A 17,537-nucleotide genomic window follows, 5' to 3' on the forward strand; every position below is an offset into this window, starting at 1 on the left:
GCAAATAGATGGGGAAAAAGTGGAAACAGCTACAGATTTTATTTTCTTGGACTCCAAAATCACCATATACCATGACTGTAGCCACAAAATTAAAAGATGCTTGCTCCTTGGAAGAAAAGCTATGACAAACCTAGACAGCATATTAAAAAGCGGAGACATTACTTTGCCGACAAAGGTCCATATAGTCAAAGTTATGGTTTTTTCAGTAGTCATGTATGGATGTGAGAATTGAACCATAAAGAAGGTTGAGTGCCGAAGAACTGATGCTTTTGAGTTGTGGTGCTGGAGAAGACTCTTGAGAGTCCTTTGGACAGCAAAGAGATCAAATTAGTCAATCCTAAAGGAAATCAACCCTGAATATTCCTGGAAGGACTGATGCTGAAGCTGAAGCTTCAGTACTTTGGCCACCTGATGTGAAGAGCCAACTCATTGGGAAAGATGCTGATGTTGGGAAAGATTGCAGGCAGAAGGAGAAAAAGGCAACAGAGGATGAGATGGTTGAATGGCATCACCGACTGAAAGGCATGTGTTTGAACAAACTCCAGGAGATAGAGAAGGACAGGGAAGGCTGGCATGCTGCAGTCCGTGGGGTTGCAAAGAGTCGGACACGACTGAGTGGCTGAACGACAACAACTGAATGCAGCCTCTCAGAGAAGATGTGCTTTTAACCGTAGACCGGCCACACTGGTCGTTTAGGTAATACTCCCCACTGTTTCCCATTAAGCAAGTTGTAAACTCAGTACCCTGTCATCTCCCAGGCAGAGTAGCTTGAAATTTTGGATAGAAAAAAATTTTTTTCCATCATCCTCTCTTTCCAACAATGCAAGCCTGAGCAGATTGTCTCTGGTGGATGGCAGAAGTTCAATAACCACAACCTTATCCAACTACTAATGTGTACTGAAGAGCAGGTCATTAAGAGGGTTGGCTACTAAAGTAACCCCTTTCTTCCAATAGCCCACATTACTGTAATGATTCCTTAATAGCAAACCATTTATTAAGAAATGACACAAAGACTACGTTCTACAGATGACAGGAAAGAAGGGTGGGGGCAGGGGGATGAATGATTTAGGAATAAAATCTAAGAGACAATTCCCCAAAGTTAACCTTTTGAGGAAAACTCCTCAGTGGAGCAAAAATCCACAAATGCTTTAGGTTGGACTAATCGCAGTGCTAATTAAGAGCAATGAGAAGCCCTTTCTCACCATTTATGTGTATTTACAGATTTCTAAGTGTCAGTTTGTACTGCTTAAAGTTTGGGGGGAGGGGGTGCAAATGGAGAGAATAGATATTTACTCTTCTTAATTTAAAACATATTTATTGATCATCAGCTGTTTGGGGATATAAAAGAGACTGTGGGAGCTGTAGGATTAAAGGCCACCTGGTGTAACCCCCCAATTTCATGATCTAGAAATGTTACTAACCCCCCTCATGCCTCAGTCCTCCCTAGTGGTGGTGTGAGGATTAAATAGGATGAGGTGCTTAAAGCTCTTAGCCAATGTCTGCCCAGAAGTGATGCTTAGTCAGTGTTAGTCCTTGTTGTTGTGATGGTGATGACCGTATCAGTGGTGTGATAGTGGTAGTGGATTCTCATTTTTATTATAATTATTACTAGCATTATGAAGTCCAAAGAGCTTAAGTGACTTAACCAAGTTCCTTTGGTGGTTACTGGCAGGGCTAGACTCTATAAACAGTCTCTCCGAGGCCCTGACCAGCACTTTTTCTATGCCCTGGGATGTCTGTCCTTACAGAGCTTAAATTGCAATCAATCTAGTTGGGTAGAAAATCTTATATATTAATAAGAGATAAAAAATGATGAAGCCTATGGTCAAGTACACATGGAAGAATCAGTTTCACAATATATCAAGCAGAAAGGAAGTGTTGTGGCTGGTCCAGTCCTTCCTTAGCATCCCCATGTTTGATTGGCAGTGGCCATAATCTCTATACCAAACCAGCAAGCAGTTAGTCATTAGCTTCCTGGGCAGATGCGTTTCCCTGATTTGCAAAAAGGACATAATACCATCATTAGCACATTTCATTATATACATCTTTGTGATACTTTATTAGCATAATATGATTATTTGCTTATTTATGCCCTTTCATTGTGTATAATTAAGAGACTTGCCTTTTATACCTATTCACTATCCTGGAAGAGGTGACAGATACCAACTGTGAAAATTTTATTTTCATCCTGGACAGCATAGTTTAGGTCTCTGTTCCCTTTGGCCAGGACTCCCAAATCAACCTGTCAACTGATTTCCCCACCTCCAGAGTTACAGTCACCCAGTGTTCAATCTGTGTGCTGTTGCTGTGCTCATATTCCTCATACAGGCATACTCAGTCATGTCCAGCTCTTTGTGACCTCATGGACTGTAGTCCGTCAGGCTCCCCTGTCCATGGACTTTCCCAGGCAAGAATATTGGAGTGGGTTGCCATTTCCTTGTCCAAGAGATCTTCCCAATCCAAGAACTGAACCCACATTTCCTGCATCTCCTGCCTTGGCAGGCAGACTCCTTACCACTGAGCCACCTGGGAAGCCTGCGCTGGGCAACATTCCTCAGATTCGATAATTACTCTGTCACTGCCATTCTCAGAAAATGTCATGGATCCCACAGATCACTCTCTTACCTCCTGCCCCAAACTTATGTAACATGCTCCCTTTTGCCTAGGAAACTTTTCCTATCTTCTTCTGGGCCTCTTTAAACCCTCACTTGCCTTGAGAGCTCAGCTTAAGCACCCATTCTTCTGGGAGGCAGCCCTTTTTCTGATCCCACAAGCCAATAAGATCTATTACTCCTTTGAACCTCCCTAACACCTCACCTGCCTCTTGAGAAACCTATATGCAGGTCAGGAAGCAACAGTTAGAACTGGACATGGAACAACAGACTGGTTCCAAATAGAAAAAGGAGTACGTCAAGTTTGTATATTGTCACCCTGCTTATTTAACTTATATACAGAGTACATCATGAGAAACGCTGGACTGGAAGAAGCACAAGCTGGAATCAAGACTGCAGGGAGAAATATCAATCACCTCAGATATGCAGATGACACCACCCTTATGGCAGAAGGTGAAGAAGAACTAAAAAGCCTCTTGATGAAAGTGAAAAAGGAGAGTGAAAAGTTGGCTTAAATCTCAACATTCAGAAAACGAAGATCATGGCATCTGGTCCCATCACTTCATGGGAAATAGATGGGCAAACAGTGGAAACAGTGGCTGACTTTATTTTTTGGGGTTCCAAAATCACTGCAGATGGTGACTGCAGCCATGAAATTAAAAGACGCTTACTCCTTGGAAGGAAAGTTATTACAACCTAGATAGCGTATTGAAAAGCAGAGACATTACTTTGCCAACAAAGGTCCGTCTAGTCAAGGCTGTGGTTTTTCCAGTAGTCATGTATGGGTGTGAGAATTGGACTGTGAAGAAGGTTGAGCACCGAAGAATTGATGCTTTTGAACTGTGATGTTGGAGAAGACTGTTGAGAGTCCCTTGGACTGCAAGGAGATCCAGCCAGTCCATTCTGAAGGAGATCAGTCCTGAGTGTTCTTTGGAAGGAATGATGCTAAAGCTAAAACTCCAGTACTTTGGCTACCTTATGAGACGAGTTGACTCATTGGAAAAGACTCTGATGCTGGGAGGAATTGGGGGCAGGAGGAGAAGGGGGCAACAGAGGATGAGATGGCTGAATGGCATCACCGACTCAATGGATGTGAATGAGTGAACTCCAGGAGTTGGTGATGGACAGGGAGCCCTGGCATACTGCAATTCATGGAGTCGCAAAGAGTCGGACACGACTGAGCAACTGAACTGAGCACATTCTAGTCATTTCCCCTGTGAGATTTAACACATTTAGCCTTGCATTAGATACTCAGGTATAATTTTTTTATTATTCCACTAGGTTATAAACCCTGTGGGGGCAGATACAGTATATACCCTTTTATCATTTCAAGTTTAAGACCAATATTGTACATGAAATTCAGGGTGGTATGGCAGGAAAAGCCCAGCTTTTGAGGTCAGACATCCTTGAATTTTAATCTTGGCTGTCTCTCTTCCTTGCCTTTCTGTGATCCAGGGCAAGTGATTTAACCTCACTCTAGGGCTTAGTTCGCCTCATCTAGAAAATGTACCTTTCCTGAAAATATTGTTTAAGATTTAAGTTAGGTATAATAAATAAAGTGCTTCTCAAAACATGAGCCCCCCAGGTACTCAGAAAAGCCTACCAAAAGGCCACCTTTTGAATTGTTAGTGACTTGGCAAGACATCCTGTTCTCCAGATTAGAGGCACTGAGAATACCCAGTGCATTGCACTGATATTTTGACCATGACCTCTACCCTCAGATATAAAAAAGCCTTTCTCTTTGGCTGTCACAGTTTCACTGAATCAGAATCCACTCCAATAAGCTGACATGCATACCAACCATACACACAGACAGGACTGGGCGATTTTTGCTTACAAGACTCTTTTGAAGAAAGCAGAATTTGGATCTGTGAGTTATTAGGGTTATGTAACCCAGGTGTGAAACCCAGTCTCATTTCAGAAATTTAGTGAGGTTTTACAACTCAAGACATATATAATCAGTTTGCCAAATCCTGATGTTATTCAGCAGAAAAGGGAGGTGTCGCATGCTGCCAGGACACCCAGTGTTGTTAGATTACAGCTACAGTGTACTAAGCAGCGCACAGGAAGGAAATACACAGGCAAGTTAAGGAACGTTTCTGTGGGCTTAATTATTTTTTTATTCTTTCTGAGAAGTGGGCATACCATATGCACATGTGCATTCTTCTTCCTTCACCTATTCTGGCTCCCTTGACATTTTAAAAATACAATCAAGGCGAAGTACATTTTCTAGAGTAGAGCATGATAGTGTGTGTGCATTCTAAATCACCTCAGTCATGCCCACCTCTCTGTGACTCTGTGGATTGTAGTCCACCAGGCTCCTCTGGCCATGGAATTCTCCAGGCAAGAGTACTGCAGTGGACTGACATTCCCTTCTCCAGGGGATCTTCCCAATTCAGGGGTGGAATCCACATCTGTTATTTCTTCTGCATTGGCAATTGGGTTCTTTACCACTAGTGCCACCCGGCAAGCCCTAGAGCATGATAGATAAAAGTGTTAAATGTAAGAGCAACTGGATGTTCACCAGCAGATAGAGGGCCTCAGACTTCTCTCGTTAAGTCCATCTTCTTTACATTTTGCTCTGTGTTTTCTTCCAAGAAGGTGTGGGGTCATCCAGTTTCCACAGTGCTCCATCCGGCTGAAGCCTCAACCTCATCTTGAAACTTGTGAAGAAAATCTAAATCTAGCCTTATCCTCTTTTTTAGTTAACAAGAGATGCCAATCTCTAAGCTCCATGAAGGCACAAACTGCAAGCACCTGTTAAGGGACTTCCCTGGCGGTCCAGTAGCTAAGACTTTGCACTCCCAAGGCAGGGGGCCTGGATTCGATCCCTGGTCAGGGAACTATATCCCATATGCCACAACTAAGAGTGCAAATGCTGCAACTGAAAAAGATCCTGCATGCTGCAAGGAATGATGGAAAAACTCGTGTGCCACAACCAAGACCCAGTGCAGCCAAATAAATTAACAAAACAAAACAAACACGTATTATATGCCAGGTTGCTAAGAGGGGTGACCCGCACCCCCATAACAGCAATCCCCTCTGCACGCATGGCCAATTTAAGGCATAAAGTATTACGAAATCAAAGGGGCTGCTGCTCCTACTGCTAAGTCACTTCAGTCGTGTCCAACTCTGTGCAACCCCAGAGACGGCAGCCCACCAGGCTCCCCCGTCCCTGGGATTCTCCAGGCAAGAACACTGGAGTGGGTTGCCATTTCCTTCTCCAGTGCATGAAAGTGAAAAGTGAAAGTGAAGTTGCTCAGTCGTGTCCGACTCTTACCGACCCCATGGACTGCAGCCCACCAGGCTCCTCCATCCATGGGATTTTCCAGGCAAAAATACTGGAGTGGGGTGCCATTGCCTTCTCTGAATCAAAGGAGAAGTTATGCAAATAAGTTTGATATGAAAAGCAAATTAGGGAATGACTGGCAAAATTATTCATTAGAACTCTGTTTCCACTCATTGTCAAGCCTAACCATTTGTTTGGGAAGTAAAGACCTTCCTTGATTAGAGCCTGTCATTGAGAGATATTTTTGAATTTCAGAAAGTCTATATGAATTTCAGTATTTTCTATTCCTTAGCAGTGACTATTTTTATATAACGATAGTTGTGATTAAGGTTTAGCCATTGCCATTACCAAACAACTAAGTGTTTATTTTAGAAATTGCTTTGCCCCTCATGCTGTTTCTTATTTCCATAGTTTATTATGGCTTCACAGTCTCCCCAGTTTCCCAAGCATCTGTCCTAGGAATTATCCTGTACTACTCCTTTTCCACCATTACCACACTCCAGAAGTCAATACATGTTCGCAATTTCAGCTCCTAAACAGCTGTCTCCAGGCTCCTCCTTTCTATCCCTTGGACCATGCCCCCATCTTCTCTTATTTAAATGACTCGACTGCTCTCAGTCGATTGGTATTATTCTTCAGCTGGTTTTATTGATTATATTCTTCAGCTGCCCCCCCCCCCCATACTTATCCTCCTGACAGGTGGCATGTCTAGCCTACAGGTCCAGATATGACAATAGCATTCCTGTACTTTGTTGGTTTTCCTTTGACTAACAATCAGTTACATGTGACTAATGCTTACTGACTGCCTCCTAGTGTAAGGGATTATATTAGATACTAGTAGCATAACCCCAGTAGTCCTGTTATAGTGGAGTATTATGAGAGCTTCATAGCTTATAAACGAGAACTGAATGAATTCAGATTCATATTCCTGAAAGAAATCTACCTACCCTCCATATTGTTACTGTTTTTCTTCAGTTGCTAAGTCATGTCCGACTCATTTGCAACCCCATGGCCCACCAGGCTCCTCTGTCCATGGAATTTCCCAGGCAAGACTACTGGAGTGGGTTGCCATTTCCTCTTCCAGGGGATCTTCCTGACCCAAGGATGGAACCCATATCTCTTGCATTGGCAAGCTAGTTCTTTACCACCTGACCTTAAATCTCCCCTCTTTCCCCATGTATTATTAATATATACCACATTATACCAAGTTACCATAATCCAATACACGTTTTATGTTCTCTTACCTGTATAAATGTTATTCTCTCTACCTAGAATGCTCCATTCCTCTAATGGATAAATCCTGCTTGTTCTTTTAACATTCTTCCCAGGCCTTACATTTGCTGAGGCCCTTTTACTCCCTTGAACCTCTTATCCCTCGGCTGAGTTAGATACCCACTTCTATGCAGCCATATCTACTTAAGAATAACTCTGGAAAATCCCACGGATGGAGGAGCCTGGTGGGCTGCAGTCCATGGGGTCGGTAAGAGTTGGACACGACTGAGAGACTTCACTTTCACTTTTCACTTTCATGCATTGGAGAAGGAAATGGCGGCCCACTCCAGTGTTCTTGCCTGGAGAATCCCAGGGACGGGGGAGCCTGGTGGGCTGCCGTCTATGGGGTCACACAGAGTAGGACACGACTGAACCAACTTAACAGCTAGCAAAGGACTTATCAGATTGTATTGAAATTAATCTGTCAGCCTAACTCTCTAGAGCTGTTTCAGGGTAGGGACCATGTCATTCATTTAAGTATCTTCCTTACCCAGCATAATTCTTGGCAGTAGCAGACTCTCAGTAATCATTGGTTGAAAGAGTGAAAGTCCTTGGTTCATGATTTTCCTAATTATCCTTTCTTCTTATGGATATGAGCCTCTATTTAATTTATTTATATATCCACTTCTATGGGCTTTAAAACTCTCAAACTAATGCCTTGATACAAAAAAAAAAAAAAAATGCATCTATTGCTCCCGCCTTGTATAATTTTCCAAAAGAACAGATTCCTTGCATGTATATAATTACACCACTAATTTTACACAGAATTGTCTTTTAAGATTGATAGATGTTATTTATTCATTTTAAAATATTTATTAAACTACTCCTGTAAACAAGATATCTACAGGCTCCAGGACATAGAAAATGTGCAGAGAATCACATCTCACACAGGGGTCAGCCCTGAAAATCATGTGCAGTCAGTTATTTTTAACAGTCCCTTGAATCAGAGGTCGACAGATTTTCCTATAGAAGTATTTTCAACATAGTGAACCATACGGGCTCTGTCACAGCTACTCTGCTCTTGCAGCATGGAAGCAGAGATGATATGTGAATGAAGCTGTGCGGGTGTTCCAGCACAACTTTATCTACAAAAATTGTGGCTCAGGGACCATAGTTTGAGGACCTTGCCTCAAACTGGAAGGTGGGACAGACAGTAAAGATGTATGCAGGGTGCTGAGGGGATTGGGAGTAAGGGGAAATCACACCTTCTCATCACATGAAATTGGGATTAGGTGACCTGCAAAAGATGAATTTGCAGTTCAGAACTAACTCCAGAATACAGATGTGTGTAAGCTATCACGACAAACAAAGCTAGAAAAACCCAGGGAATGCTGGTCGTTCAAGAAAAGTAGCAGACCAAAATGTGAAGGTATTTTTGTTAGGAGCATCCAGGAACATGGCAACCTTAGTGACAATTTACCGTTACAAAAAAAGAGGAAAGATGAAAGGTATGTTATAGAAAATATATGTCCTTCTGATGCAGGGGATTTTTATTGTCAGAATTCTTTTAAGGTCTGAGTTCATTACTGATAAATTTGGATAAGCTAACCATATAAATTCAAATATAAAATGTGTTAAATGTAACCCTGAAATATGCTCTCATTGATCTTTTATTCACAGACCTTACCTGATATTTCTTTCTTTTTTTTTTTTTTAATTCTAGCACCAATAGCTGCAGGAACTGGCCCCAATTTTTCTCTCTCAGATTTAGAAAGTTCTTCATACTACAGCATGAGTCCAGGAGCAATGAGGAGGTCTTTACCCAGCACATCCTCTACCAGGTAATTTTATTGTTGGCTCTTAAAGAGGTCAAACTTCATAGTTTACACACCTTGATTTTTAACTCTGGGCCTACTAGACACTTAGCAGTGTGCCTCTGGTAATAGATGGTAGAAGTGAGTTCAGCCCTAGTGGATTTCCAGTGTCACCGAGGGGAGAGAGCGCATGCGCAGGCGGCATGCCTCTGTGTGCGTGTGGGGAGGGGGAGGCTTCCCAGGTATCTCAGTGACGAAGAATCCACCTGCCCATTCAGGAAATGTGGTTTCCATCCCCGAGTCAGGAAAATTCCCTGGAGAAGGCAATGTCAACCCACTCCAATATTCTTGCCTGGGAATTCCCATGGACAGAGGAGCCTGTGGGCTGCAGCCCATGGGGTTGCAAATGAGTCGGACATGACTTAGTAACTAAACAACAACATAAACTCACACACACACACATATACACACACACACATATGCGTATGTATGTATACACACACATACACATATATACATGCAGACTCACGCATACACATCAGTCAGTCAGTTCTGTGGCATGGGCTGAAAATAGTTAAAGACAGCTTTATCCAAAATGAGCGAGTTGTGTTCTGCTGTAAACTGTAAGCATTAGTTGGAGTTAGTGAGATGGAAAGGCATGGAATGGTGTTCTGGGTGGGGTGAAGACATGAGCAAAGACATAGAGGCAGGATGGAGTATGAAAATGGCATGTTCTCAGAAAATTCAGGACAAGGCTTGACTAGGGGAAAGTGTTTTGGCTAGTTTGGCAGAAAGTTGGCCCTGGTGACGACAGTCCCAGTCTCCATGCCCGCAGCAAACGTTACCCCTCAGTTTCAGCTCTTTTCCTGCTTCTGAGCCCTGAAAGTTCTCAAAATGCAGTCTATTGGAGCTGCTCTGAGAGATGCGACTATGTGATATCCTAGTGTGAAGATGTAAAAGCAGATGCAGCCCGAGAGCATCGTGGGGCCAGATCGCAAGCACTGTTGCACCGGGAGACCTTTAAAAGAGTGAAGCCGAAAGAACACAACCAGATAACGATTCCAGGGTGCTTGATCCCCTCGGGTCACGAAGCCAAAATCAGAATGAAGCATTTTGCAAGATCCTGTTGTCTCCAGATAACCTGTACCAGAGGGAAAGGGATTAGGCATTAAACCCACAGTATTCTTCTACAAATTGGCTTTAGCACTGGACTGTGACAACAAAGAAAAGAATGGTGCAGAACGATCTTTAATGTTTGTGTACTTTGCAGAAAAACATTTGACAAAGGTATATTCCTCCTAAAGCAAGCGTTTGAGGATTTAAAACAATGTCCAGATGATAGAAATTTTCCCTGGTAGAGACTCATTCTTACCTTGACTTTATGTATTTTAACCATCGTTACTTAAATAAATCATCAGCTTAGTCATTGCCAATGAGTTGAAGACGGTAAAAGAAACTGTATTTTCCCAGATATAACCACCAAGTCCTACCATCATCTTTCACATTATTTAAATATCCCCCCTAGTTCACTGGGGTATAAAAAAGTCGTCTCCAGTGCCACTCCCCCCCTACAAAAAAAAACCATTTATAACAAAAGAACGAGATTTTGAACATATTCGGGTATTAATACATTCTGAGGATTTTGAATGTTTGCTGATGGAAGGGACATTGTGTGTAACTGCACTTAGTCAACATAAAAAAGCTTTGCAAATACTTGTGGTTAGTGATTAATTTAAAAGTCGATTGACTGTTTGTTTTTCATATGTGCACTGTGCAGGTACCATGGACAGCCCAGCTTCTCCAGCTGTTTTTTGCCTTTTGTTTCAACTTTCTGTGTGGAAGCCTGGTTATTAACGTACTTTAAAAAGCTAGTGGTTGTTCCCATATTCTGCAAATAACTAACCCTGATAAGGCAGTAATTATACACAGCATCAGTAGTTAATAACTTGGTAATATGTTTGTTTTGCTCTCATTAGCCTCTCCTAAGATGATTCTTTTAAAATTAGTCTTTAAATATATAGACTCAGCAGAATTATCTGTGTACAGTTGAGGAACTGTGCCCAGAAGAATACCCCAGATTTCCATATAGAAAAGTTCATCAACCAGTCGGTCTTCGTTTATGCTATGCCAATATTAATCGGTCACCTGCTCTGTGGCAGTCACTGTATTAGGTGCTTTACATACCTGATAGGAGTTAATCTTCACAGGAATTTTACAGTACAGACAGTGTTGCATGTAACAATGGGTCAGCTCACAACTTAGAGAAGTTAAGTAACTTGCCCAAGGTCACAGATCAAGTAATTGGTGGAGTCTACATTCAAACTTGGAGCTGCTGAACTTTCAAACCATACTGTTTTGACACTGAATCCTCTTAGGAATGAGGCTCACTCTTTCAGGAAGGAATAGAATAGGAAGCCCCCAGAAAGGATTATCTGGCATCTCTACTTTTCAAGGACTGTTAGCATTTGCTGTTTTGAATTATTATTATCATCTTGAAGGTAGGTACAGTTCCTGCTTCCCCTTCTGGATTGCAAATCCCTTAGAGCAGTGGTCCCCAACCTTTTTGGCACCAGGGACCAGTTTCATGGAAGACAGTTTTTCCACGGATTGGGGTGGGGGGAGTGGTTGGGAGATTCAAGCACATGACATTTATTGTGCACTTTATTTCGCACCTAATGCTGCTGCTGATCTGACAGGGGGTACTGGTCCATGACCCGGAGGTTGGGGACCCCTGCTGAACTCTTCCAGTTCAGCTGCAAAGACGTATTAAGTCCCAAGGATATGAGATTCATAAGGCACTATGGATGTAAAGTCAAGTAACAGGAGCTTTGCAGTCTCATGATATAGACTGACAAGTGAATGAATATTTTTAGTTCAGAGAATTCGGAACCCTCAGGAAAGAGGCATTTTGCTGTTCTTTAGGGACAAGATAAAGCATCTAGGCTTTGCACACAGTAGGAGTTAAGCAAATATTTGAAACGAACATAGTAGTCTTCCCTTAATTTCTAGGTAGTATTGCTAAAGACAGAACAAATTCCACACCCAAGAAGAGATGGTGTGTCATTGCTTAAAAGAGTATTTATCCTCCTTCTTATGTAGAGACCTTACTGGTCCTTTCCTGTGTCTCTCAAGTGTTTCTGGGAGGATAGAATTTATGTTAGATAGTCAAGAGCAAGAAGCCAGAATTAATAACTGGGGGTTCCCTGGCTGTCCAGTGGTTAGGACTTCGAGCTTCCACTGCAGAGGGCATGGGTTCCATCCCTGGTTGGGGAACTAAGATATTGTATGCTGTGCAGCATGGCCAAAATAAAAAAAAAAAAAAGGAACAAAAATAATGACTGATTCATATCTAAATTTAAAAAAATAAAAAAGATTGATAGGCATTAACTATATTCCTTCCAGTAAATATGTTCAAAATCATAGAAGGGGTAATATAAAAATTGGGATGCAATGTACTTTTCTTATCCCAAAGAACTTCATCAAGATAAACCAGCTGTCAGGTTTGTGAAGTCAGTAAACTTTGTCCTGGAAGCCCTTCACTCATCGCTCCTGGCACTTCTAATTTTCTTCCCTCCTGGATCTTGTTCTCTCCTCTAGCCTGTATCTCCACCTTCCCAACATTTATCCTGTGTCAACCCCTGACAGTCCTTGCTTTCAAACTGAGGGGTCAGCTAATATCTACAGACTCTCTCACCTTTAGGATTTAATAACCACGTGAGTAGGGCTTCCTTAGTGGCTCAGATGATAAAGAAGCTGCCTGCAATACAGGAGTCCCAGATTTGATCCCTAAGTCAGGAAGATCCCCTGGAGAAGGAAATGACTACTGACCCAATCTGGTATTCTTGCCTAGAGAATTCCATGGACAGAGGAGCATGGCAAGCTACAGTCCATGGGGTCGCAAAGAGTAGAATACAATTGAGTAACTAACTGTTAATGCATGAGTATTTGCATTTTATTCTAGAGGACACCAAGGAAATCAAAAGCATTAGAAACTCAGAAAGATATTGGTACTTGGAGAAGGACAGGTAATGAAGTTGGCCTTTTGGGTGGGATCTCATTGAATCATGACACTTGGGCAAATCCTTGTCACAAGCACTCATGTGACTGTTTCTAAATCTGTAGCCCAATTCAGCAGTGTTTGAGCATCTGTTATTAGTCAGATACTGTGATAGGCACTAGAGCTTTAAAAACAATCCTGATAATCTCCTTCTTCACAGATCTCAAGCTCCTGTTAGAGAATGTAGGTCTTGCCTTTTATTTGCCAGGGAACATAAGAAAATATTTATTCTGTTTCCAATTTGTATTCTTTCAACTTCTAACTAAAATTATTTCAAGTGGCTTTCAATTTAAAAACCACAACAGATAATATTAAATACAGAGAGGGCAGAAACCATGTGGAAAGGTAGGAGAGACTCTTATATCAAGAACCTGAACCCAGAGTTATTCCTTACATTTAGCCCTTGGATGCCTGGTTTCCAAGGCAAGGAGGGAAGCGCTAGGTTATGTAATGTACCTCTTCTAATAAAAGGAAACTAGAATTTCTTTTAAAGATACGACATTTTTTCTGGTTTTATGTATTAGGAATTTTTTGTGTATGTCCTTTTACAAAGTACTTCTGTTAGATACAGTTTTACATAAAATACAGAAAAATTCTTTGAGTGGCTCTTTTTCATTAAATTTCAAGGAAAGCCAGGCAAAGGACATTAAGTAAATCGTTAGAGGTTTTTCCTTTGGATACTCAGCTAGCATGCCACAGGTCTGTTGCTGTTCTGCAATCTAGCTTTCATGAGAATAGAGCTTAAAGGCTAAGATTCCTGGAATGGCAACTTCAGTAACTAGAATTTCATGCGTGAAACTGGGCCTTCCTCAGTTTTTTACTTGGATGGCTGCAGTGGCCTCTTAACTGTCTCCCCAGGGAAGGTTCTGTCTTTTCCCTTAGCTCTTCGAAAGCCGTCATCTCTGCAACTACCAGAATGACCTTTCTGACAGATGACTCTGACGTCACTTCCTGCTTAGATCTATTCAGGGAGCCTCTGTTGCTTGTAAGATAAAGTCCAGATGTACAATAGCTTCTGTCACCTTCACCCCATCCTTCTCTGTACCCCCCCTGCCACTTTAACCATAGTGAACGCCTGTCAGCTCTCTGCGAGTGTCACACACTGCTTGTGGTGGTGTTTCTGCTTGGCGTGCACCCGCCTCCTGGAGTGATGTTGGGAATAGCTAATAACCTGGGTAACGGGAGCATACCAGTTAGGACAGAGCTGCCCTGCCACAGTGCCAAGTCCTGGAATGCCTCTAATGTGCCATACCTTAACCCTTTAGGTTTGGGATCATGAAGCTGTCCTGGGGTGATGGGGTGACAAAGATGGGGTGACAAAGTTGGGACAAACATGAGGCGCTTGAGAGTGGGACTTTGCCAGTTGATAAAGAAGTATTTCAGTCTCTTAGAATCCAGAATGGCTGCCTCAGGAGTGCATCACCTGAGTAATAGCCTGTTCCTGCCCTGTTCTTCTTTCTGCTCCGTCTCCTTACCCCCTCTCTTCCAGACAGTTCAGGAACCATCTCCTCTGGGCATCATTTTCCGACCTTCTCTGTGTTATCATTGCTTTCTTCCTCTGTCAAGGAACACACTATAACCTCTGTGTGGTTCCACTATCATACCTGTGTTTCTCTTTGCACAATTTTGTTTTCCTCTTGTTCTTCATGCATGAGATTGTAAACCCCATGAAGACAGGTGTTATATCTGATTCATTTCAGTATTCTAGCCTTTAGCACAGTACGTGGCATGTGGGAGATGTACAATAAATGTTTGATAAACGAATATATATTAAAAATTTTGTGCCTGACATATGAGGAAGAGATTACCCAGCTAGTACTCATACCAGGTATGAAATCTGCTCATTCTGGTATGTTAGGTACATAATCAATTAATACAATTAGAACAACATTAGCAACATGTAGCATTTCACTACCTTTTAACTCTTGTAACCTCAAATTGGGAGAAAAAGACCTCAGTTCTTTAACTGGAAGAAACAGAATATATTCTGGAAATTTCCCAACCGTACTTCTCCAAAGCTGAAATATCCCCACTTGATGGCATAGAACTTCATTCTTGGTAATTTCCTTGTAGAGAAGTGGCATGCAAGTCGCTGGGTCGCTCTTTTTTCCATGTCCCTTATTCTCACAAGCAGAATAAGTAGAATCCTACTTTTGTCTCATTTGTTCACTGCTTTATCCCTAGAGCCTGGACAGTGACAGCAGCCCAGGTCCCAATCTAGGCGCTAGAGGGAAAACAGTGAATGAACGAGGCAGAAGTGGAAGGAAGGTATTGTCACTGCGCAATAAATATTTTTTAAATGAAGGGCTCTAAGTAGAAGGTGAGAAAATACAGCAAAAAAACCCAAAAGGCAATTCAAGCTTTTCTTCAAGGGTTGTGTGCCCCGATTTTTCTCCTTCCTGGGGTGCTGGAGGGGTTGAGTAGATGTCTAGGATCGTTGCTGATGGCAACGCCCCAGCCAAAGCTCTGGGGGAAACACACGTGGGCTTACTACCCAGTCTTCCAGGTGGAGACAGGAGATGGAGCCAGCCAGCAGTTCCTCAAAGGAAAAAGGAATCGGATGTGGCGGCAGCAGCAACTCAAGTGACAATAAAAACCAAACCCAGACACTTGGAACAACATAGACCCAAGAGTTTGTTCTCCATCCAGTGACTCACTAAACTGAACAGGAGCCCAGAGAAGCCCACGAAACTACACTGAGTTACCCAATTGCTTCCTCCCTTGGCTTTCTTTCCACCAGAGATGCCACGTCCAGGAGGAAGGTGGTTTGGATGGCTTTTAAACATGTACGCATTTGTTATTTCAGCTCCACGAAGCGCCTCAAGTCTGTGGAGGATGAAATGGACAGTCCTGGTGAAGAGCCATTTTACACAGGCCAAGGGCGCTCCCCGGGGAGCGGAAGTCAGTCCAGCGGGTGGCATGAAGTGGAGCCAGGTAAGCAGGGTGGGCGGCCACTGTGAGTCTAAGGCTTGGGGGGAGGAGGGAGTGCCACCAGGCAGAAAGCGAAGGGAGTGAGCTCAGAGCCGTGGACTTTTTGACTTTCTCCACATGAACACGTGTTTGTAGCTGACTGCTGCTTTTATGAAAGGGTGGCAGTGCAAGGATGCCATTCAGCTGAGATGAGAGATTGAGAAGGGTGGGTAGGGTTTTCTACTCATATGTTTTCACTACACAGCAGTCCAGCGTTCCATTTGCCTTTGCTTTCATTTTATACCAGTTGCCTTTTGGGTTTGGTTTTATCTTTTAATAATCAAAATAAAAATCCAGTAACTTTTTCGACTGCATCAATAGCGTTAGAGAGGAAAAGAAGGGCTCCTGTGCAGTAGCTTACACTTGGATCTTTATAAAACGAGGAAACTTTTAAATATGTTTTGTCATCCATCACAATTCTTTTTCTATTTAAAAGCAACAGCTAAAAAAATAAAATAAAAAGGAATAGCTATCTTTATGTCCATCTTTCGTGAACTAAGCAAATGATGACTCCTAGTCTAACCTCCTGGGGTAGTTTAGTCCTGACTTTGGAGTCTTGAGCCATGTGACTAATTCTGATACCAGAAGCCTTTTGAAACTTTTCTCAGTGTCTATAACCTCCAGATTGGCAGGGGAGAATCTCCTCCGGTACCTTCCTCAATATGCAAAGTCTAATGATGTAGAGAATAGAGTGGGCTCTGGAAAAAGGCTGAGTGTAATCCTGGCTCCGCTCCGGCTGGCTCTGTGATTATGGGCAAACCACCTAACCTCTCTGAGACTTTAGTGTCCCCATTTTTGCCATCTGTCTATAATAAGAGGCATTTCAGTGCTCTTGAGAATTAAATGAGGTAATATATATGACCCAACTAAGAATTATACCTAGCACAGTAAGTTTGAAAAGATTTTCCCAGTTCTTGCCTCGGAGTAATTCCCTGCATAAGCAAGCACCGAGAAAATCTCTGCACCCCTTCACCTTCAATCTTAACTCCTTTCTCTCCCCCTAACATATCAAAAGAGAATCTTCAGTGAGTGTGACTATAGAGGGAGCAGCGCCGCAGAGGCTTGGGGGATGATGGAACTGTTCTGTATCCTGATTGTGGTGGTGGTTACAGGAATCCACACGTGTTAACAGTCATATTAATAGAAATGCATGCCCTCCACTTCTGAGCCCCCAGGCAGTTTTACTGTATGATAATTAAAAACAAAACCTCGGTCCCCACTAGCTGAGTCCTTTGTCTTCTTCCCTTTACCAAGATGTGAAGATTTCATTTTGCTTCCCTTCTACCTAATCTTTTTACCCAGCTTATCCATTCATTGACTCACGGTTTCATTGGGAACTTTTTTGTGGATGAGGGACGATGCCTGGTTCTGGGATCTCAAAGCTGAATGAGAAGGTTGTGGCTCCTGCTTTCAAGGAATTCACAGCTGGGGTGGAGAACAGACACATAAGAAGATCATTATGTGGTGATATGGGAGGTGTAAGGATGGGGTTTAGCCTCTGGTGCTGCCATTTTCTTAGTATCATCAACATAGTGCTCAGGGTGTGATGGGTCTTCTACAGAGGGCTACGCATCAGCTCGCCC

At 42.6% G+C, this 17,537-nt stretch overlaps 1 protein-coding gene across 4 annotated transcripts in view; it reads left to right on the forward strand.

The window, feature by feature from the left end:
* NFIA (nuclear factor I A) overlaps positions 1-17,537 on the forward strand; it is a 396,595-nt gene that overhangs the window by 267,223 nt on the left and 111,835 nt on the right. For all 4 annotated transcript variants that reach the window (XM_069593137.1, XM_069593156.1, XM_069593167.1 and 1 more), the window contains exons 5-6: positions 8,837-8,954; positions 15,791-15,918. In XM_069593137.1, coding sequence (XP_069449238.1) covers positions 8,837-8,954; positions 15,791-15,918 — 246 coding nt within the window. The remainder of the gene's footprint in view (positions 1-8,836; positions 8,955-15,790; positions 15,919-17,537) is intronic.

This window comes from Ovis canadensis, chromosome 1 (assembly GCF_042477335.2).
Source record: "Ovis canadensis isolate MfBH-ARS-UI-01 breed Bighorn chromosome 1, ARS-UI_OviCan_v2, whole genome shotgun sequence".
NCBI lineage: Eukaryota > Metazoa > Chordata > Mammalia > Artiodactyla > Bovidae > Ovis > Ovis canadensis.